At 40.9% G+C, this 23534-nt stretch overlaps 3 protein-coding genes across 5 annotated transcripts in view; 1 reads left to right on the top strand and 2 right to left on the bottom strand.

Annotated features, from left to right (window-relative positions):
- Nucleotides 1-38: 38 nt before the first annotated feature.
- On the top strand, nt 39-3397 carry dolk (dolichol kinase). Its single transcript, XM_040157007.1, has one exon. The coding sequence runs from the start codon at nt 63-65 to the stop codon at nt 1632-1634; it is 1572 nt and encodes a 523-aa protein (XP_040012941.1). The 5' UTR covers nt 39-62; the 3' UTR covers nt 1635-3397.
- Nucleotides 3398-3558: 161 nt separating this feature from the next.
- On the bottom strand, nt 3559-8368 carry phyhd1 (phytanoyl-CoA dioxygenase domain containing 1). 3 transcript variants are annotated; one of them, XM_040157008.1, is made up of 11 exons: nt 8312-8368; nt 7043-7201; nt 6632-6707; nt 6484-6531; nt 6354-6409; nt 6207-6269; nt 6070-6091; nt 5139-5267; nt 4834-4950; nt 4137-4263; nt 3559-3921 (listed from the first exon to the last, which is right to left on the bottom strand). In XM_040157008.1, exons 1-11 carry the CDS (start codon nt 8342-8344, stop codon nt 3873-3875), a joined length of 879 nt encoding a protein of 292 aa, XP_040012942.1. In that variant the 5' UTR covers nt 8345-8368; the 3' UTR covers nt 3559-3872. The 3 variants fall into 3 exon arrangements, with proteins under 3 accessions (XP_040012942.1, XP_040012943.1, XP_040012944.1); XM_040157009.1 differs by having other exon boundaries at nt 8226-8317; XM_040157010.1 differs by lacking the exon at nt 8312-8368 and adding an exon at nt 8270-8297.
- Nucleotides 8369-10499: 2131 nt separating this feature from the next.
- Nucleotides 10500-23534, bottom strand: part of lrrc8aa (leucine rich repeat containing 8 VRAC subunit Aa) — a 14400-nt gene continuing 1365 nt past the window's right edge. The window contains exons 2-3 of the mRNA XM_040157313.1: nt 17108-19232; nt 10500-15257 (exon numbers count right to left, since the gene is read on the bottom strand). Coding sequence (XP_040013247.1) covers nt 14982-15257; nt 17108-19222 — 2391 coding nt within the window. The 5' untranslated portion in view covers nt 19223-19232 and the 3' untranslated portion in view covers nt 10500-14981. The remainder of the gene's footprint in view (nt 15258-17107; nt 19233-23534) is intronic.

Below are 23534 nucleotides of genomic sequence, written 5' to 3' on the forward strand. Positions count from 1 at the left end.
GCAGACCATCTGTTCAGATCAACCCTCCCCCCCACCCCCTGCACGCCCTCCACCCCGCAGCGATGCAGATCAACCCAGTGTTCGTGGAGTCCACTGTAGTTCTGGCCGTGGTGCTGTGCGTCCACATGGCGGTCTGGAACCAGCACTCTTGGTGCAGCGTAGCCCTCGTCATCCAGGCTTTCTACGTCCAGCACAAATGGGACCGTCTGCTCAGGTCAGGCGGTGCCGTGTTCCAGTTCCGTCCTGCCGCAAATAGCGGCATCGTCCCGGCCTCCATGGTGATGCCCTTGCTCGGCCTGGCACTGAGAGAAAAGTGCTCTGCCTCAGGGAATGTCTACTTTGAGCGCTTCTCCATGGTTGTCACCATCACAGGCATGATGCTGGCTCTGTTTCTCTCTCTCATTGCGCTCGGCATCACGAGACCCGTGCCTACAAACACTTGTGTGATCGCGGGCATGGCCGGCAGTGCAATTCTCTACACGACAAAACAGACGCTGACGGTGTCTGAGGTCATCGAGGTCTTAGAGGTACTTTTGATCTTCGTCTATCTCAGCCTGATTGTGCTTTATCTGCTGCCACGCTGCTTCACACCTGGGGAGGCGCTCCTCATCGTCGGGGGAATCAGTTTTATCGTCAACCAGCTCATCAAGCGCTCCCTGAACCTGGCAGAGGTCAAAGGTGATCCAGTGAACTATTTCCTGCCGGTGGTCGTGGTGGGCTCACTGTTGCTGGGCGTTTTCTTCGCCCTGCTCTTCTGTTTCATGGAGTCAGAGACCTGGGTGTCATCGCTTTTCTTTCACATGATGACGGCGGTTCTGGGTCTGGGAATCCTCATGCCGTGGCTCTCCCTGTTCATTGGCCGGCACCCCATCATGTGGCTGCTGGACTTTCTCACGTTAAATGACAGAAGACTCTGCCTGTTGGGGTACTGGGTGTTCCTGGCTGTCGTGGCCACCTGTGTGGTGTTACACCAGAACTACCAGCGGCAGTCGGGGTCCAAGAAGCACCAGGCCTCGACTGTTGTCAGGAAGTACTTCCATCTGATTGTAGTGGCCACATATGTTCCAGGGCTGATATATGACAGACAGCTGCTTCATGTGGCGTCTGTGGGTTGCTTGGCAGTTTTCTTATTACTGGAGTACGTGCGTTACTTTCGGATCAGGCCACTGGGTCAGCTGCTCAGGCAGCTGCTCACCCTGTTCCTGGATGAGCGGGACTCTGGGCCTCTCATCCTGACCCATGTCTACCTGCTGCTGGGCGTGTCTCTGCCTATATGGCTGTTCCCTGGGCCTTGCGCCCCTAAGGGGATACTTCCTGGTGCGGGTGGCCTTGTGCCTTATGCAGGTGTGCTGGCCGTGGGGGTCGGAGACACTGTAGCCTCTGTGTTTGGCAGCACCATGGGGGAGATCCGTTGGCCTGGCACCAGGAAAACCATGGAGGGGACTGCAACATCTGTGTTCGCCCAGATCATCGCCGTGGCCATGTTTCTTATCTTCGATGGGAGCATCAATCTGAACTCCACCTACTCGTGGATTGTTGGCTCCATCACTCTGGTGGCCATGTTGGAGGCCTACACCTCCCAAATAGACAACCTCCTCCTCCCACTCTACCTCTTCATCCTGCTGTTGCTTTGAGTGGAGAGATGGCCCAAACACAAACAGATCCCTCCCCTTGTCCTCAACCCTTCCTGGGGGGGAAGCAAGAATGGTTGGTGAATTTGGGGGGAAAAAAAAGAAAGAAAGAAATACTAGAAAAACATGATAATCGAAGTAATAGAAGTCCCTTCAGGAACCACTGAACTTGATCAAAAACGGGAGTCGTTTTTACTAGCACAAGAAAAAATGGTGAAAAACTGAAAGCTTCATCAAGCCGGGTGTTTGTTACTGTATGTCAGCGAACCAAATGGCACTAAAAAATGTGCTCCTTACTGTATGTGGCAGCAGACGTGATGTAAGCATGACATTTCTGAGTCTGCTGTCCTCAGATCCCGAGACATTTCAGTATCAGTCGCTGGAGGAATGAGACGATCATCTCAGAGCAGGTTACGAAGAAATGTGAAGAAGACTTGCCGAATATTCTTTGAGCTAAGTGACAGCGGTGGTGTATGGTTTCTTTGTGTGTCACCGTCCTGACCCCGAGGTACTCAACAATAACAACTCCTGAATTATGCAAGAGAAGATTAAGTTTAATAAATTGGCAAAATGTCCTTTAAACAGGTACTGAATTCTGGACATTGCAGACGCTGCTAGAAGGCACATTAGGATCATCAAAGAGGAGGTTTTCCTATCTTGTCCCCTTCTTGCAAAATGGATACATGCCTTTGTATTGCCTTTGAAGAACATTATTTGAAGTTCGCTTGTTGGTATGTCTTTTTCTTAACCAACCTTTTTTCATTATTAGAATATTCTTTTGCCTCCCTGATGGCGATACGAGGGACTTACTGCTGAAAATATTTGCCTTAAGAAGTATATTTTCTATCACACATTACCTACTGTTGTAGACGCTGTAGACGAAAGCATGGCAGCCCCTCACAACTCTTCCTTTATAAGGGCTGGTTTATACTTCGATATGGCAGAAACTCACTATGCTCCTGCATGACACTCATATGAAATCCAGTACTGTAACACGTACAGACGTATACTACAGTATATTTTATTTGATAAATTTACTTCACTTAATATTTCTGTGGTTTGATGGGACCCCTTAAAAGTAAACTTAATATATACGTACATTTCCTTGTGATACTGAGCCTTCATGCACCGCATATTTTTGGACTCTGTAGATATGCTTTGGGCCAAACTGATCAACACAGGCCCTTCCTTTTTAGCAACTTTTCAAGCATTAAAGAATCCAAATTATTATGTAATATTTGCTTTGTAGAAATATCCTCAGACGTCATCAGGTTGGATCTCATCATTCTGAAATGAGGACGCTACAGTTCATAACCCGAAACTTGTTTTCAGAATGAATTGACAGCTTTTGGTCTATGTTCATCTGTAAAAGTTCTTTGGTGTTTTATGTTGTGATGACAGTTTATTAGCATGATCCGACTAGTATGTTGTTTGCCATCATCCCTACATTTTTAAGAATGTAATATTGCATGTTGAGTGCATCCGAGGATTAAGATAAAATGGATATGCCTCCGATGTTTAGTCCATTTGTTTAATACTCATTTGAGGGCTGAGAAGAGGAACCCGTGTGGCTGACTGAGTGATTGCACTTTGACAACATCGACATTAACCCTCTACTTTCTCAGTTTGATTTGAAAATTAACCTAAGTGTGAATGTTGTGGTTTATCATCATTCATACATACATTTGAGTTGGTTTTCATTTAAATTTTGTCTTAAAAATCAACATACTTGAAAATAGAAATGCTTACTGTTCATGTTTAAAAAAAAAAAAGGAATCATCTCCCTTTGACACAAATTTGAAAAAAAAAAAAAAAAATGACCTTGAAAAAGAGTAATGCTGGTTGTTGACAATGCTGATGAGGAGACTGAATAAAAGTAGATCTAAATATCAGTTGTTTTGTCAAGTGTCCATGGAAAGTTGATCAAAAAGTTTAAAAATGTTTATTCAAATTAATTTCTCAGTCTATTAAAACTTTGCATTTAACACATTGATACATTCAGCAAAAAAGTGAGTTGGTTACCATCAATCCACTTTTGACTTTTCTGTTGAAGCATTTCTGGATTAGGGGCAACATACTAGTCCCACATATAGAGAATCAGATGGTGCCATATAAGATAAACAATTAGAAATTGCAGCACATTTGCTCTGGTTAAAAACAGTTCATACATATTGGTCCTTCTTCAGGAAAGGGAGGATCTTGTGTCTTTTTTCTGTGCAGCCAAAAGCCAAAAGATATCCTTCATTTAGTGTAGAGAGGTGGGAAGGGGAGCTCTTCGGTGGGTTGCAACCTTTAAGGACCAAAGAGATGGAAACATGACCGATGGGTTAAAGAATAGGTTCATCATTTTCCAAGTTTGTTTTAAAATGGGATTTAAATTTCATCCATTCCCTTATGTGCCGACTGTGTCAACCGTCTGTTCGAAACACACCGACTAACCTGCTGTAAATAACAGAAATAAAAGGAAACAACACAAACCCACACAGACTCTAAACACACACTCACCAGTTGTCGGGGCTCCAGCGGGTGTCCTGGGATTCCATGATGTGGAAGGTGTAGACATGGCGGGAGTCTTCCGAGTTGTTTTCAGCACTACGATGCACCACCTCCCCGTGGATCAGGACTATACCACCTGGACACGGAGAGGTTGATGGACAGGTTGGGATGTGGAAGATATTCAGTTTACCGTGAGAAGCTGGAAACACTAACTGTTTGCCTTTTTTTTACTGGATACATTTTAAAGATGAAGTTTCTGTTGATTCATTAAAAAGGAATAGTTTGACATTTTGGGAAATACACGTACTTGCTTTCTTGCTGGGCGTTAGACGAGAGGGTCGATGCCGCGAATATTTCGCGGCCGAGCAACGTGACTCCTACCTGTCGCTGTGCCTGGCCATGAAACAGACCCGCACACTCGGCAAGGAAGCTAATTAGCACATTACCCAAACTGTCAAAATATTCCTTTAAATGACTGAATCTGTTTTCAGCACTTCACAATGCACATCATGCATATTATTTAGATACCTTACCAGAATTGGCACAAACTCTCCGAATGCATAATAAATGTGTGTAGGTCTCCACACCACCGCACGTTTTTTTCCTTTATGACACATATTTCACATCCTCCGTCAGAAGATGCCCGCAAATATTAATCCTTCACCTGTCATTTGCCCTTGTAAAATGTAAGACACAAGCGAATTACCTTTTTTAACTGGTGCAGCGATAAACTTCTCTTCGTCATAGGTCTGCTCCCTTCCGATGAAGTCCGTCAGGGGAAAGGTGCCCTTTGGGGTGCGCACCATACGCCGAGAGATACCGACTGACAGAAGGAGAGGGATATACCATCACGTGCAAAAAAAAAACACAGAAACTGATGTGTGCAGAAACTGATATACCAACAAACAGTATTTGCAGGGTTGTGTCACACAGCGTTTTCGAACTGAGCAGAGTTAGCGGTTTGGAAGCCACAGAGCCAGATTAAGTTATAGTGTATAAGAGAGAGCTCACTGTTGTGTGACCCCGGCATAAACCACAGGCAGCCATTGTTGACGGTGGCATCTTCCAGGGCGATCCACAGCCCCATAACTCTGCCCAGGGGCTCCGTGTACAGAAATGTGGCGTCTTGATGAGGTGTCACTGAGGAACAGAAGAGAATCTGCTACATGCTCATAACATATGGATACTTATGGGAAGAATGTTTTTGCATGAGCTCATCATACCAATAAGGATTTTTTTTTAAATATTAGCTTAGTTTAAAATACATATAAACAGTATAATTGGACAAATCGTTGGAAGGGCCCACACTGTCTTCGTCAGTGCAGCAGAAAGGTTTTTTGTCGCCTTCCCCAGATCCCTGCCTCGACACAATTCTGTCTCTGAGCTCTGCTGGCAGTTCCTTTGACCTTACGGCTCGGTTTTTGCTCAGACATGCATCGTCATGCCGTGAGACCCTATATGGACATGTGTGTGCCTTTGCAAATCATGTCAAGTCAACGGAATTTACCACAGGTGGACCCCAATCAAGGTGCAGAAACGCCTCAAAGACGATGGAGAGAAATGGGAGGCACCTGAGCTAAATTTCAAGTGTCACAGAAAAGCGTTTGGATACTTATGTCGATGTGATATTTCAGTTTTTCCTTTTAAATAAATTTGCAATTTGCAAAAAATGAATTCAAACGACTTTAGCATGAGGCTGCAACATAACAAAATAGGAAAAAAATGAAGGGGTCTGAATACTGTCTGAAGTCACTGTACACAGCATATATTTATTTATGTTATAGGGCTGATAAGGGAGTTGATTTTTTTTTTGTCCCATGATCTTTTTCATATCCTGTTCAAAAACATGATAGAAAATCTAGGTACCTCTCAGAAAACTCAAAAAGGACATTAAAAGAATAAATAAATTAAAAATTCTTCTTCATTTAATTCATTTTCTTACCTTCCCCACCAATTCCTGGTTGCTGGAAAAAATATAAAGAATGAGAAATTATGTCTTATTCTAAACTACCCATGTAGCATTGTGTAAGACTATAAGACATTTTACAGACAGACAGATAGACAGAGATAGTGGTCTACCTTAAAAATGTACATGCTTTGTAGTATCACGGGACTCACAAGACCCAGCTTCTTAGCTATGCCCTAAGAGAATAACATCTGGCATGAGTGTTGGTTGTCCTGTGACTTAATAGGTCATTTTTGCATATCGTTCAGCAGCCAACTCACCTGAACTTTGGGTGAATGTGTAACCTTTTTGTACAGCGGCTCGTAGGCATGTAGTGCTAAACGAGGAAAACTGGGATTAGTTGGGGACTGCGTACATGCTGTTAGGGAGAAATTCAATTATAAATCTTACCGTGACCAACTTTATTCAGTGACCGCTGTTTTGGTATGATGAATTCCCCTGCAAGGCGAGAAAAGCTTTACCCATCTCATTTAGCATTTCGTCATATTAAGAGAAAAAAAAAATTGGACGGGCTAGAAATAATTTTAATAGAGCTCACCTTTGTCGTCAAAAACTCCTTTCTCAAAGAAAAAGCGGATCTTATCTCCACTGGTGATAAAATAGTCAGCATTTCCCTGCAGGTCAAAAGGTTAACATCGGTCAACAGTACACAGAGGGGCGAGACACACTCCACCGACACTGACTGGACTGCTGACATGGAAGTTTGCTATTAGCCTGAGAAGAGGAACGCCTAAGGTCGAGGTGAACGCTGTCAGTCAGCGGAGAGGTAATGTATCTACACTACGGACCACGTGAGTCTGACTTTCTGCATTTAAGGAACGTAAGTGGTAACCATACCTGCATCTTCAAGTGCGATGTGATGGCAAGCATGCAAAAAGACGTGTATAGTTGGATAAACGGCAGACACTGTCAAAAGACTTAAGCCGTGCAGAGCTGTTCATTAGGTCACCTGTGTTTTGAGCTGCTCGTCGTGATAGGTGGAGAAGGTGGTGCGGCAGTGCTCCGGGACGTCCATCTGGTCCGCGATCTCCGCCATCCGCTGCCTGAGTTCGTCACACTCCTGGGATGTCAGCAGCCCGTCCAGAACCACGTACCCGTCCTCCATGTACTGGCGAGAGGGAGGAAAGCGCTGCCGAGTCAGTTCCACCGAATCACAGCGCCGAAGAAGCAACAACCGAGGACTCGAGACATGCTTTTTTCTCCACACAAAGATACGCTTTGTTTTTCTCAAATTTCCGTCAAACCGAGGGTCAGCTGAACATCATTTACACACTAAATACATTCTCATTTGAATTACATATTTAAAAGAAAGAAGAACAGAAAAGGAAAGAATCCTTGACATTTAAATCTCCCGGTTGCTTCTGTTTATTAGGAATAAGGCTGCAACACTATTGATTATTTTTTATCGTTGGTTAATCGTTTGCTCTATAAAATAGTGTCCAGTGGCCTTCACTGTTTCCATAACCACAGGTGAGACTATCAGAGTGCTTTCTCCAAAACCCAGAAATATTCAGTTTGACAAAGAAACGACAAACAGGTATAAGGAGTGTCTGGCTATTGATAGATAATCAAATTTGCTGTCAATCGATTAATCGGCTGTTTGTTTCACTCATATTACACACAAAGATGCAATTCGTGTAGTAGAGGAATCTGTTTTCTCCAATTTAAATGCTATCTAGGGTAAAATATACTAAGACCTGCAATGATTTTTCGATTAATCGATTAGTCAATCGACAGAAAATTAATCAGCGAGTATTTTGATTGATTAATTGGACTGTTGGCGGGACAAGACCCTGGACTCTGGGGAACTGTGAGCGGCATTTTTCACTACTTTTTCTTGGTTTTATGGACCAAAGGGTAAATTGGTTTATCGAGAAAACAGTCAACCGATTGGTCGATGATGAAATTAATCGGTAGTTGCAGCCATAAAATGTATACACGAGAGGCACTTGTTGGAGGCTACCTCTAAGGGGCCCCGCGCGACCACTGCATGTTATGTAATGTGTCTGCAACGTGCATGTAGACAACAAATAAAAGATCCCGGGAATGTGACACACTTGACGAAAAAAAACCAAAGAAGAAGAAGAAGAAGAAGAGAGAGACCGGACACGGGTATTAAGAGTGTTACAGACTTTGTTTGCTTCTCGGTTGTGGGCGCGGGCTTTCGGTTACTCACGGCTCCCCGCGGCGTCGTGCCTAACCTGACGCTGACACTCACCTTGCGCACATCGCGATCTGTCATGAAATCCATGGCGGTCAGCTCGGAGCGGTGCGGCCCGTGCGTGTCCCGTCCGAGTGAGTCGCCCACCGGCCACGTGAACCTGTGCGACCCCGTTGGATGGCAAGCGGACGGAGGCGTTAATCGGATTTTGGACCTTAACTCTTTCATGGCGAGGGGGACGGTTGCTCTCCGCGGTGGTACCGCAGATCGACCTCTAGGTGTCGCTCGTGTCGCTGCCGGTAATAGGCACAAAAATGACTTACAGCACCGTCTTGTGGCAGTTCTGAGTAGTTGCATAAGCCAGGATGTATGGTGGCATGTCAAAAAAAGTACATTTACTTAAGTACTGTTATTAAGTACAGTTTTGAGGTATTTGTACTTTACTCGAATAAGTCATACTTATATTCCACAACACTTCAGAGGGAAAGATTGTACTTCTTTCTCCCCTGTATTTATTTGACTGCTTTAGTTACTTTTTAATTATATATATTGATAATTGACATTTTACCAAGCAAAACGTACATTGATATTATCAAATGGGATGCACTGTCATATACTCAAATACCCGGCATAAAAGAAAAAGTTAGAATTACCTCGAGCTCGACCCACTACAAAGGTAAAATGCACATTAAATGCAAAGCAGCATAGTCAGTAATAATCATCCAATAACATCATATACTATACAACAGTATCACACACACACACAGGGGCCATTTGTCTACATTATGAGTACTTTTACTTTTGATACTTTTATATATTATATATTAATCATTACAGTAACATTCTCAATATGGACTTTCCATTACTTGTAATGGAATACGTTTATTTTGCACTATTACTACTTAAATGATCTAAATATATTAGATGTTATATGTTTTCCTTTAGTAAAAGTAGCAATACTCTCTCACATGTTAAAGTCCTACGTTCAAAATTGTACTTTTTTAAAATTATATAAGTGTTATATGCAAAATATACTAAAAGTATCAAACATAAAAGTACTTGTTGGGCAGAATGGTCTCTTTCAAAGAGTCATATTATTATATGTATCATATTATTGAGAATACTGTTACTGATGCACTGACACAAAATCAGCATTTTAATGTCACAGCTGATTAAGGTGAAGCTATTTTTAGTTACTATATAATAATCCATCTAATACATCACGTTTTATAAGTTAATCATGTTATTCATGTAAAATCCTAATTTGTAAAGTACCTAGTGTAAGATGTCAGATAAACGCACTGGAGTAAAAAGTACAATATTTCCCCCTGTAATTTAGTGTAGAAGTATAAAGTGGTATAAAATCAAAACACTCAAAGTACAAGTAGCTCAAAATTGTAAGTACAGTACTTTAGTAGATGTACATACTTACTTTCCCCCACTGGTTGCAAGATAACTCTATAGTGTCACAAGATGATCAACAGGACAGGAAAGCAGAAAAATATATATATTTCTGCTACACAAAATTATGTTTACTTTGTCAGATTTTGCTCTAATCTATTCTTTTTTTCCTTAAGAATTACTGTTGACTTAACCATTACAAATTATAAAAAACAATCCAAGAAGGAGAACCCAGTTGAACTTGTCACCGCCCCATCGATACAGACAACTTGTGACGAGGGGACGCAACTAAGTATTAGCTCAAACTCTCTAATACTTTGTACATGAAGACTACAGTACAGCACAAGGTGGATGGCCCAGAGTTAGATCCTACGACCTTGTGCACTCCCTTGATCAGTTGTCATCCTCTCATTTAATGAGGGCACACAGGCTGGTGAAAAGGAAAAAACAGCTGAGAAAATAATTTGCCGTCATTTATAAACCCTGGCCGTTCCTGAGGAGGAGCAATTGAGCATTAGTGTAACCAATATTCCCTGTGAGAAAGAAATAATGCTTAAGAACTTGCTGTGACACAGCAGGAAATGCACATTTATAATTAATAACATTAACGCGACTGGATTTAATTTAGGTGAGCCGGCTCCAGAGTCCTGGTATCGTGCATGCTGGCTCACTTCAAGTGACTTACTGGGACACCTAATAAAACTGGGTCATTGTTAATGATATTAATTACACCTGCCAAAATGTCAACAGCAAAAAAGGTCTATTAGCCTACTTATTAAACGTTTAAAAAACCGTTTCTCAGCACTTTCACATATTCTTTGCAACAGGATTTAGTGTTAAGTGTTTATTTTAATATCATGTGTCAGAACGGTACAAAAGTAGGGTCTGAACATTAAGAAATCAAAGTTCAGTTGGTCATTGATACAGACGTCCCGCTTAAAAAGCCAGTGTTCACTTGGCGACAATTAATTAATAAAGGCCTTGTCATGTGTGATACAGACAGTGCAAATCAAAACAAGTCTGTCCGTCCAACTTGCAGGCTTACATTCAGCAATGACTGTTGTTAACGGTTAAGTGGGTGGCTTTCAGTACGGCTAAAATGCACACAAGTTCAGCATCAACAAACTCATGCTGCAAAAAGGAAATGGATATGAAACCCCAAAAAGGGGAAACCGACAAACTGTTTTCATTTATCCCTGATCTACAGGCATCAGAATACAGATGAATTTATCATACATAGTCAATACAATCATGTATTTAAAAAAAACATTTTTATACATAGGTAGAGATTAGACGTAAATGCAATGCAATCATGGCAGTTTTTTTGAATAATGTGATTTTCTTGAGTTCAAGTGAAACAGTATGTGACCGTCCAAAACTGTACACTCTTCAGAAGTATTACAGATATTAACAGATGATGTGTACTGTTACACAGAAAGCTCACAGTGGAAGGTGAGCTCGCCTCCATTTACAGTATGTTAGATTGTCAAGAGTTGTTTCTGTTCAGTTGTGAAATCCTGTCTCGTTTTTGGGGACAGGAGCTGCATCCAAAGAAATCAGCAACTCACCGTCAAAACCTCTGTGAAACCCTCTGTGGAACCGATTGAGTTAATTCTGTGTAAGAATAAGTTGATCAATCATGCTATTTCACACAATCTACACTACTTATGGCATACATAATCACACAAACAGAAGCACGTTTTCGATATTTCATACTTTAACATAAATTCGAGAGAGAACGCAAAAGTGAAAACAAAAAGTATTTTAGCACATTTACACAGAATGAAATAAAGCTTTTAAAAGTACTGATTGAGGCTACTGGATGTGTTTAGATGAGCCATGATACTAATTAAAGTGCTAGAGATTCCTTGTAGTCAAGGGGTATTTAATTAGTCACTAAAACTTCCTCCTTTTGGTGCTTTGCAGTGGCTGACTGACCTCATCTCAGACCTTCACACTAATTCACTGACGCTGACGTACAGGAAAGGGAGTTGGACCGCTCAACTCGACTCGTGACTCAGAGGGAAGTGACTGTGAGGGACTGCATATGGCTGTAGTCATAGCTCTGGAGGTCAGGAAAAAAGCAACAGAGGCAATTCCTGACCAAAAATATTTGTGGATATAAATCCTTTTGTTTGCAGGAATAAATGTGACTCAGAGACATTTGGGTGACTTACAGATGTTTCATGATGCTGACGTAGTATGACTGAAAATGGAAAGAGGCTGCCTGATATATGAATGCATCAATATCTGTATGGGAATTTTAGCAAATCCAGCTACTGTGGTAAGGTGTGAATAAGCTCCCAGTGATGCCCTGAGAAAGATTTCTATGGCACTCTTGAACTCCAAGAGCTAATTGAGTTTTTGGCTGTGATTATCCAACCTCTAATAACATGACCAGCAAGTTAAGGCCAAAATACACTTGAAACAATAACTGATGTGTAGTGTTCCAACATCCTAATTTGACACTCTGCACTGCACTGCACTGCACCACTACAATGAGCCATGTTACTGCCTTATAAAGTATGTATTTTTGCAGTTTAATGTGCTAGTGCTTCAATTACTTGACTATTTGCTCTCATTGTTTGGCATCCAAACAGGTCAATGGTCAGTATCTGCAGAATGTAATAAAAAACATGTTTTTGCTCTTTCTTGGCACAAAAAAAAAAAAAATGAAACTAGAGCAGATATATATCAAAATGGACATGCCACTTAAAATAATTATGTTTAAAAAATTTTACACATGCAGAAAAAGCTGATCTTTCCTTTGAATTACTGCCTATCTCTGCGGTTCCACTTTGTGCTCAACTTTGCTTTGCTTCCAACTTTAAAACCGGTTGCTAGTCAACACATTAAAGACAACAGGACTGCACCTTAAGACTGTGTGCGGAGCACTCTACTAGTGACCCCTTGAAGGGCATTTAGCCAAGGCCTCAGTGATACAAAATTAGCTGTGAACAAAGGTGCAGTTGTATTATTACAGTGAATCTTCCCTTGAAACTCTTGGATGGCTAAAGTGAAAACAAAGAAACAGCTGGTAACAATAAGAACACATAGCGTATGACTGATATGCATGAAATAAAGACATTAAATTGTCAGCTGTACATTTTACAACACATGAAAAAACAAGTTGTGAACGTGATGTTTCTGATCATCAATTAACAGGGCATACGGCTCGTAAAAGGTAAGGCCATATTAGAAGCAAGAGAGGCCTGGCTGAAGAAAACAGAGCAGGTATACTCCAAATGATGCTATTAAATCCAAGGTCTTAACAAGAAAAGTGTTTCAAGCAGACAAAGCGCTGTTGCACTAATTTGGACCATGCATGTGGAAGTCACATACTCCGCATACTCTCTCTGCAAATAAATGTTTCCCTTGTGTAGGTCAGTCAGACCCAGTTTCCTTCACTCTGTAATTTCCTGTTTGTCCTAATTTTTGCTCTTGAATGAGTAAACAAGGTTGCTGACAAATATCCACTTTTCCCTGGAGTAAACTGAGTGGGGTAAATGTAAGAAGGGCTAGCATACAAAAAGCAGGGCACTTGAGTCACTAACCTAAACACTTCTCTTTTTCAGACTGGCAGTACCTGGCAGCTAGTTAAGACTCTCCAGTCTCACATCTGCAGTTCATCAACTTGGAGGTGTCATGTAAGTAATAATCAACTAAGGGCTCCTTATTCAAAGTCCTACTGACCATAAAAGTACCTTGATTCTTACTCCTTTCATTGGTCTACATTATCTAGCGGTTGTATGATTAGCATTGTGCAACCTTGCACGTGTTTTGATTTTGCTAATGACAAAAGAAATCAACTGTGACTGGGAGTTGCCTGAATGTTTTTGTCTCTGTAGCTTTGATACAGGGATGGCAAACTTTATGTGAGCAGGCTGGACACATTGTGTAGTTACAATCTCGTCAGTGAAGCAACATATATTAGCCTTCAATTGAACAAAGGTCACTTAAGATCTCCGACTACAGGTACATCTTCTATAATAAGCTTAAAATAAATTCTTACTTTGTGGCATTCAGTCACTCACTGAATTTTCATATTATATATTATTCATATTACTTGAATTTTAAACCAATCACATTGCAGCTTGATTCACATGATACCGGTCTGTGGTAGCATTTCAAAGCACCAAATTATTTATCTTGGAGTCAAAATAAATTCTTGACTTTGTTTCGACTGGCCCATATGCATTGATATGAAGCCCCTTTCCCATACCTTAATAAGACACATCAGTAATGTATGTGATGTTTAGTCATGCAAAATAAAGTAAAGCTCACCTCACATGCCTAAGTAAGACATGATGTTTTGTGAAGCAAAATAAAGAGTCCAAGAAGAATGGTGCATTTCTCCACCATAGCTCCACAGCTCTCATACAGGTAAAAAATAGCCTGCCCACAGGCCAACATCATAAATTAACGACTGCAGGGTATTTAGACATTGTACTGTAGAGTTTGTTCCCATTGTTTCCTCCAAGTATTTGACAGCTTTTCTTTGATGTTGTTTCATCTGTCTTCTAAGTTAAGGCCTAAGCTGTGAGATCACCTGTGGAATGATCTGCTGATCTTAGTTACAGAGTCATTTTGTTGGCATAAAAAGATGCCTCCAAGCATGTTGAGCATACAGAGAGCCTGAAAAAAAACAAAAAGGGCCAAGCCTTCATGCCTCAACAAATTGAATGTCAGTGGCCCAATTTTTTTTTCCTAGTATATGCCAGTATTCTGAGTCACACTGCAACACAACTGCAAATGTAACTGTAAAAATTTCAAAAGTAAAATTCTGAGTCTCAAGGCCAGAGGAATGTCAGGCAAACACTGCTTTAAGCATGTTCAATTTGTGCATGTATCCCACGGCCAGCAGAGAAGTGATAGTGAGCGTGTTTAGCTCACTGGCAAAGCTGAATCGTGCAAAGTTTTTTTCTGTTTTTTGGCTCTTTCCAATAAACAGGTTTGCTTTAGATAGGTCCTACTGTGGCATGCATATTCGACATCACCGGCTTGCATCCTTGCAGCTTGATATTTAGGATGAAATACAGAAAGCCACATTACTAAACCGCCATTCATCGCCAAGCTTGGTTATGAGATTTTTTTCCTTGACAACCATGAACCTAGTGATTTCCAAAGGGACATCCTTGGAGGTCTTGAAATTTGACATCCATGCTTTTAGAGATCCTGTCAGGGAAGCCTCATCACTTTTCTGAGCCCACATGGCCAACAATGCTTCAAACCTCTCAAGGTTTGCCTCTCTCGATAAACAAAATCACTGCTCGTTTGTTTCTCAAATCAAGCTTCTCTGATTTGCAGCTCACCACTGAGGTTTGGCTCAAGCTTGCTCTTTATCAGCCCTCCAAAGCTGCTCTTTGACTTCTGATGGCAGTGTGTTGAACAGATCCTCCTCCACCACCAGACCGCTCCTTTTCAACAGCCGACACTCGCCGAGCTCCACCGGGAGACACTCCAAACGGTTCCCTCTCAGCTCCAGCTGGGTCAACCCGGTGAGTTCTCCGAAGCGTGATGGCAGCGTCTGCAGGCAGTTGTTTCCCAGATTCAGAGTACGCAGCTTCTTACACTGGAACAGCTCTGGGGGCAAAGTCTCAATCTAAAGCGAAGAGGACAAGAGGCAGAATAATGGGGGGTTTAAATTACTAGTGAACAGAAAGGCTGAGCTGTTCAATATTTAATCCATATGCCATGGCCAGAAGAGGCAGGCATCTGAGGTGTGAGCAAAGGGCATTAACAAAAAGAGGCAGCTGTTTCCACAACAGAGAGTGGAGAATGGTTTGTTTGTAGGTCCTGTTCATTTCAGATATTACCCAGTTTAAAAAAAACATAACACAAACCGGACATTAGCAAAGGAAACAAATCAAAATAAGATTAAGGGGCACTCAAAAGTTTCTGTCAGACTTTAGGGGTAAAGTCTCATAAAAAATTTAAGATACTAGAAAAAGACAATACAGACAAAATGGCTTCAAAGGCATTAACAAATAATTTAAAACCAACAATCAGCCATGTAGTCTTGAAGCCTTTGTGTGCTTACGTTCCACAAACTCCTCGTCTTATTTTTAATTCTTTGTGTTTGTTTAAAAATAAAATTTCGTACTCTAAAGCTCTAAGTGGGTATTATTCATTGACATCCACAGAAATCACATCCTATCAAAATGCTGCATAGACACAATATTCACACTTGCACTACTAATTTGAATTGATAATGTGCTAACAGTGTAAAGACGATGGTATGGAAGGCACACCAGAAGGCCCCCATTTAACTGTGCTATTTTTGGCCCCAAACAAACGTCCTGGAACCTATTTTCAGTGTGCAACCATGCAAGCAAACACATTAAAATGGCAGTAATAGTAGACTTTATTGAAAACACATGATCCAGTATGCATGCTTTTGAGAGAGCAGAGGCTTTTATGAGAAAAACTGCGTTTTCAGGAGAATGTTGTTTTTCTAAATTCTCACAGTGAACAAACTGCATCTCCCTGAATGAAATTCCTATATAGCAAAATAATTAAAGAGCATTTTGTTAAGACTGAAATGATCTACTTCACCACAAACCAAAGGCCTAACCTTGCCATGACTGTAATGGCGGGATTTGGCACTTCCCTCAAAATATTTATATTAATGATCTTTGCGCCTAAAATAAACAACATCCCAAATAAAGGGCATTTGTAAGGGTTTACTTGGGAAGTAATAGTTTATTTCACGGGAAGTCTACAGGAGACAGAAAAATTTTTATCATCTTCTCTTCTAAAGAAACTGTTAAAAGGGCAAGGAGAACATCATGCTCATAAAATCCTAATGTGAACTCAGAGAAAGATTTTGTAATTATACCATAAATGCGACCAAGCTTTGAACTCCCTAATGGTTTCTAATTATTGGCCTGAAAGAAGAACAGAAAACAGACTTGTAGTAAAAACCTGCACTTCATTCCAGACAGGAGGACTTTTATCTAACATGTTAACAGTTAGCGTCATTTGACTGCTGTGTACAGAGCATGACTGCATATACAACATGCTACTAAATCAGGTCTTCTTTTAGATCAGTCATTGGAAAGCAGAATAACAGACAAAGATCATATCAGTGTTTTCAACCTTTTTTTTCATATGTTTTGTCTGCATGAAATGAAGCAAAAATCTAAACTTCTAAGGAGAAATTTGAAACTGGGAAATATACAATATTGTATGTGTTGATGATACACAATTGAAAAACTGTCAGAGCCTCAGTCATGTGGTTATCTTTAAAGCCATAACTTCCAACCTATCCATGAACATCTCAGCATTTATAAGAGCTGACCTTTGTTAATACCTTATCTGGCCTTTGAGCTAATCATATTCACACGACAGAAAGATAGAGCGATGGAGACAGACGCATAGGAAATGAGACAAACTTTCTCTGAAAGGAAAACATGCAGTGAACAAATTTAAGGTATTTTCTTTAATTCTCACCCTGTTTGCTGTCACAGCGAAGTACTGCAGGTTCTGGAGGAAGCCTATATCAGCGTGGATGCTGGTCAGATTGTTGTGACTCAGGTCTAAGAAGCGGAGCTTGCGACAGAAGAAAAGCTGGCTGGGGATTTTCTCAATCTTGTTCCTGTTTAGATACAGCCTCTCCAGGTTGGTAAGTGTTCCGATCTGAATGGGGATGTAGGCAATCTGGTTGTACCACAGCTTCAGGCACACAAGCCGGTGCAGGTGCTGGAAGCTGATGATCTCCTCTATTGTCTTCAGATTGTTGTCCTTCAGGTCAATCTCCTGCAGATTGTGCAAACTAAAGATGGAGTGAGGAATGCGTTCAAGATCACAGCGAACAAGCTCGAGCTCTGTCAGATTGACCATTTTCTTCAGGCTGTTGAGCACCATCAGCTTGGTACCCTCGTTATTGATGGAGAGCTTCTGGAGGTGCACGCCCACATCTGTCACTACTTGCGGCAGCTTGGTCAAGTTGCTTTTCAGACGTAGAACTTTGAGCCTTTTGAGCTCTCTGAGCCCATCAATAACGATGTAACGATTGTTCTCAGCACTCAGGTTCCCAGTTAGGTGCAGCTCACTAAGATTCTTCAGGCTATAGATCCACAGAGGAATTTCTTTGATGTCAGTGAACTTGATGTGAAGAGACTTCAGGTTTTCCCTCAGGAAGGCCAATGCTGGGGCCTCAATTTTAGCTGGTGTGTGATAGAGCCACATCTCTCTCAGGTTGGAAAGCTGGGCGATGATTGGTGGGATAGTTACATCGGGGATAAGCTCCAGCTTGAGCACTTCGAGCTCTATCAGATCAAATACTGTGTCTGGGATCCCACTGAGCATGAACAGATGCAGCTCCAGCTTATCCTGAGAGTTCTTGGTGATGCGCTGCCTCAGCTTCTCCAACGTCCACTCATTGTTCAGATTCAGCTGCCTCAGCTTGTTCTCGCTCACCTCCGACAGAAAAACAGCGAAGCGCTTGGAGTAGAGAGGGTCATACTGGTCTATCATGTGTAGCATGAAGGCAAAGTCGTTTTTCACATCAGGTATGTCACTATAGCTACTCTCCTCCCGGATTGATTCAAAGGAGTATCTTTTGAGGGAGCGGCTGAGCATCCAACACAGAGTGTACATGCAGATAAGACCATAAACCACTACCAAGCTGATGTAGAAACAGGCCAAAATCTTGAAAAGTGTTGCTAACGGGTGGGCACAAGAGAACGTGCTGTACCCTGTTAGCTTTTGAAGGTTCACGGCGCACACTACACTGAATCTGATGTAATGTACATAGTAGGCTGTGTAGCTAATTATCAGTATAAACTTGATTACTTTAATGATGGTCTGACGTATGTAAAGACGGTAGACTATATCACCCTCCTCTACATGGATCCTGAACTTCTTCACCTTCTCAAAAAGGGCCTTAGCCTGCTCCCCTTCTTTTTTATCTAAAACCCCAGTTTCAGAGCGATCTACTATTCCTTGTTCAATTCTGGACTTTGTTCGTTGAAGCATGGGCACGCTAGCTTCAACATCCTCGCTCACACATGAGGCCTTCTTGTCCATTGAACCATTCATTTTTCCGAGAGGTTTGGGATCGCTCTCCTCCACCACGGTCTCAGACAAAGCCCTTGTTGTCCACGGAGAGTCAAAGCACTTGAGAAGGATGGAAACAAAGTGCTCAAGTTTAGAGCTTGTGCGGGGAAACTTGAACCAGAAATTGCTGCAGGCCAAGAAGATGAGGGTGTGGAGTAGCACCAGATAGGGAAAATATTTGGCAAACCAGTGTAGTTCGTTCTCATAGCAGACAGCATCGACATAATTATACTGATGACGGTCGAGGTCATACTGAATTCCTTTGGGTTCCACTGCATAGGGGGTGGTCCTGTTTGGGACAGGCATGGTCTCGCATGACTTGTTGACCACCCACTTGCAAGGCAGGCAGATCATCTTGTCTTGTGTGACCTGCAGTGTACCACCAAACACTGCAATCATCAGCATGACGATTGAGATGTAGTCGGTGAAAACATCCCACCATGGCTTCAGAATACGGTATGCTGGCTGGGTGTCAGCAAAGTACCGGAGCTCTGTGATGGGAATCATGATGGTTTATCTGTTAAAAAAAAACAAAAAAACAAAAAGGAATTTGTTAGTGACATGTAAAATTTAAAACCTAATGGACCATTTTGGAAACCATTTATGTGCTTGTGGTAAAATCTTAGCATATCAAAATGTTATCCAACACTTGGAAAACTTGCTGTATTCTGGCCTCTTCACTAGAATTGAAACAATTAGTCAATTAATTGATTAGTTGACCAAATGGGAAATTAACTGGTAATTATTTTTGATAATTGAGTAATTGTAATTTTTTTTAAAACTAAAGTTCCAAAACGTCTCTGGTTCTGGCTTATCAAATTTGAATATTTTCTATTTTTTCAAGTCTTCTGTGATAGAAAATTGAACTGTTTTGGTTCTGGACTGTTGGTCAGACAAAAAAAAGCAATTTGAACATTTATGGAGGTACTTTAATCACTTTAATCGATTAATTGAATAATTGTTATGTCTACAAAATCTCAGAATACAGTGAACAATCATGGCCATCAGAATTTCTCAGGGCCCAAGGTGAAATTTTCAAATTACTTGTTTTGTCCGACCGTCAGTCCAAAATTCCATCTACCTGGGAGGGCCACACAAGTAGAGAGATGTATAGGATGTATGGGAAACGCTGCATTACATCTAGCACTGTCGTCATCCATCAACATGAAATGATGCCACACTTTGGATTTATTCGGAACTGATAAGGGACTGAAAGGGAACTGATAAACTTGGAGGCATACAATTCCAATTGTTCGGACAATTTGGAGCCGGTTCTCAACTGGACCGGTTCTCGATTCCCATTGCTAATCTCACACAGATCTTTCGAACCCCTGCTTCAGGGATTAGCAGGTTAAAAGCCACATATGCTGGTTACCAGACTGGTAGCCAATAAAGGGGGCAGTGATTATATTTAGTATTTAGTCTGCTGTGCGCTAGGGATCTCCTGGGCATCCTGCATGTGCTGACAGCACGCTGTGGTTCAGAGACTGCAGAGCAAGTGGAAGCAAAAGGACCACAGACCCTGACACAGCACCCTTGTCATATTGGTCCCATTTTCTCCATCTGTCCTTATGTGCTTCAATTTTTCTTCATGAACATTCACAGCATGCATAAGTTTTAACAATGTCTCCTCTACGTTAATGGTTATAAATATTATCCTTAGAAGCTTGGACAAATCACACTTAAACGTCTCAAAACAAGACACGAATTACTAAATCTAATTTCCTGCTGAGTTTTGTCAAATTGGATGTTTTCCCTACTTACAGAGTATTTTATCAGAATGAGCAAGAAGACTGAAATGAAGTCCAGAGCAAGAACTTGAACTTTGACTTGAGATCTCTAAGCAAAATGGAAGTGAAACCAAGTGAGAACGGGCTGCTAATCATGTAAAATAAACCCGACAGCCAAAAGACTCTCCCAGGCGGCCATTTACGCTTGAGTACATCTGTCAAACCACAACTGGGCTACTTCCCCAAACAGTAAAATGTATGAGTAATGCAAGAATTACAGCAATCTAAGCAGTTTTTTTCCATATCCAAATTGTTTCAAAGCTTAATGTTAATCCTGAACTAACCTGTAACATTGAATTAAAGTTTGAGACAGGCAAACCCCATCTTACCTGCGAGAATATTTAAATATAATGAATATCATGATCTTATCACTTCTGTTTCCTCTTTGAACACTAAGTTGCGAGTAGTTGATTGAAAAACAAAACAAAAAAAAACTCTCCAAAATTGTATTTCCCTGTCCGCTCAACTTTTACTTACAGGAAAAGGATGAAAGAGGATAGCTGGTCAAGCAGTCACAAAAAAAAAACAAAAAAAAAACAACCTTGTTTTATCCAGTTCAAACCCGAATGACAGTACAATCACTGTGAGTCTCCTCTGTTGGACTGCTGCTTTACCTCAAGTCAGAAACTACAGCATACAGGGACCACAACAACTGCCAAAGCACTTATAAATGTGATAATTCACAAAGCATTAAAGACAACAAAAGACAATCTTTGAAAACAATACACTTTCTATTCTATACTGTATGGCAAGAGATTTATTACACATCCAAATCTGGAAACATACACTAAATATGCTCTTGCTGTGACTATAACATATGCAAATCACTGTTTTACAACACACATAAAAGAACAATCCGCGCGCTTTCACTGTTTCCTGTAGCCACACACAGATGCTAGAGAGCCTTGAAGCAGTAGGTGTGTTTTCTAATTCAAACTAAAGATAATGGACTGTCACATGACTACACTGATAAGGTCAAGTAAACTGTAACTATAAAGATTCATGTTACATGCCTTAAAATAAAAGCTGTAAGTTTTTGACTATCTTCACTCTTGCCATCCCGAATATTAAAAAATATGAAAATCCCGTAAACTGACAGTGTGGCCTAATCACAGTAACTGATTTCTTCAGTCCAAAAGAACAACCAAGTTTTGTTTCACATTATTCTGGAAAATAAACACAAACTGCTAAATCTTGTCTACAGTTTCAACTAAGGACTTTTCCTCTGATGAACTAAAGAAATCTGATCATTCTCACCACCACAAAGACTATCAGAGGAATATGGTGTCCTAATCCTAAAATTAAAACTGGATTAAAAAAGAAAAATGTCAGGACTGGATTACATAGCGACTCTTCTCTTGGTTTCATGTTTGCAGAGTTAACCCGGTACATTTCTCCTGAATTTGTTCCCTGAACAGAGCTGCTTTTGTGTGGGCAATTTTTGTCAAAGACACTCTAACACATGAGCTGAGAGAGGTACAGGTGAACCTGGCTACTGTGAGAGCCAATATATTACAGAGCCAAATACAATTTTTTTCTCAAGGACACTAGTGTCTCTCAACAGAAGACAAACAGAAAAATATAGGGAAAAAATCCTGACTTGTCTGTCTTTTTGCAGCATATTCTCTTTTTATATCTCCCTCTGAAAAGATTGTAAAGATAGCCTGAAGTTGACGTTTTTAACTGAATTACTGAAAATTGACAGCTAACATCGACAAACCGAATAAACAAACAGAAAAAATAATTCAACTACAGGCTAACTTTAGGCTTCACAGGAAGTTCAAAGTTCTGAATCTGACAGCTGACTGAGGCCCTTCATTTGAGGAGTGGTAATTTTCTCTTTGTGCTTGTGGGTTTCCTTTGGGTGTTCCTGCTACTCCCGCAATTGTCCAAAGACCCGCAGGTGAGGAAAAAACACAAATTAAGTTTGTCTTTTAGTTGTGCATGTGTTTTTCTGTCTGTGTGTGTTAACGCTGAGCACACCGCCTTTTGCCCAATTCATGTTAGGAAAGGCTCCAGCACCCTTGAAACCCTTAAAGAATCCTTAGAAAATTGATGGTTGTATGGATGGAAAGAATCCCGGCATTACCATCATTTATAGAAGACTTGAACTTTTATTACATTCCATTAATCTGAATTATGCTTTATTTGTTTGGTACGTCTGTCAGTATTCCTCCTGCAACAACTCCACAAATTTCAGTATCCATTATAGCAGTATCCAAATAGCAGTATCCATTAGGTTGGGCGAGTTCAAGGTTGTGAAACAGTGAAAAACAGCAGCGTGCTGTTAATTTATAGTGTGTTATAGAGCTGTGAGACATCCCTCTGACCAAACAAATGACGAACACCTATTTTATATTTTTAAGCCAATTTCTGTTAAATAATGCTTCAATTAAGGCTATATTATAGATATCTAAACTAGCTTATCGTAACTGGTAAAATATAGTCGACCATTTATAAATTAATTTACTTGAGTTAATTCAGAAGTGGTGAGGGAGCTGCAGTGTTTTCTTGAAACGCTGTCTTGAAAATGCGCCACACAACTTGCACTTTCAGTAAGCTTATTTGTACTATACCAACTGGGACCGGAGGAGGTGCTGATCTAGTTTGGGTTTGGTTTGATTTAGTTTCTTTATTGCTCAGTTTTTAGTTAGTTTTATTTTTGTAAAAGTAATACATCATTTATTCTATAGTTCAATATTATAGAATTTTGGTATACTGTAAGTATTTGTAAATATATTGTAGATAAGTTTTTTTTGGTCACACCTGTGGTTGTTGCGAGAGTAGTTTGGTGATCCTCTATACATGTAGGGAGGGCTCAGGGCATTATAAGAATTTGGTATTTTCTGCACAAATAACCTTTCCACAAATAAATATATTTGAGAGGTGAGTATATCATTCTGATTTTTGATCTGCCTGTTGCTGGGTTTAGCTGTAGCCAATTCCGAGTCTGTGTTGTTTTTTGAGTTGAGGATGTTAAAAGCTGTACTGCAGGTATAAAGGATTCAGGATCGTGTTCTTTGCAGCTG

The sequence above is a fragment of the Xiphias gladius genome, chromosome 20 (genome assembly GCF_016859285.1).
Source record: "Xiphias gladius isolate SHS-SW01 ecotype Sanya breed wild chromosome 20, ASM1685928v1, whole genome shotgun sequence".
In the NCBI taxonomy this organism is placed as follows: Eukaryota; Metazoa; Chordata; class Actinopteri; order Istiophoriformes; family Xiphiidae; genus Xiphias; species Xiphias gladius.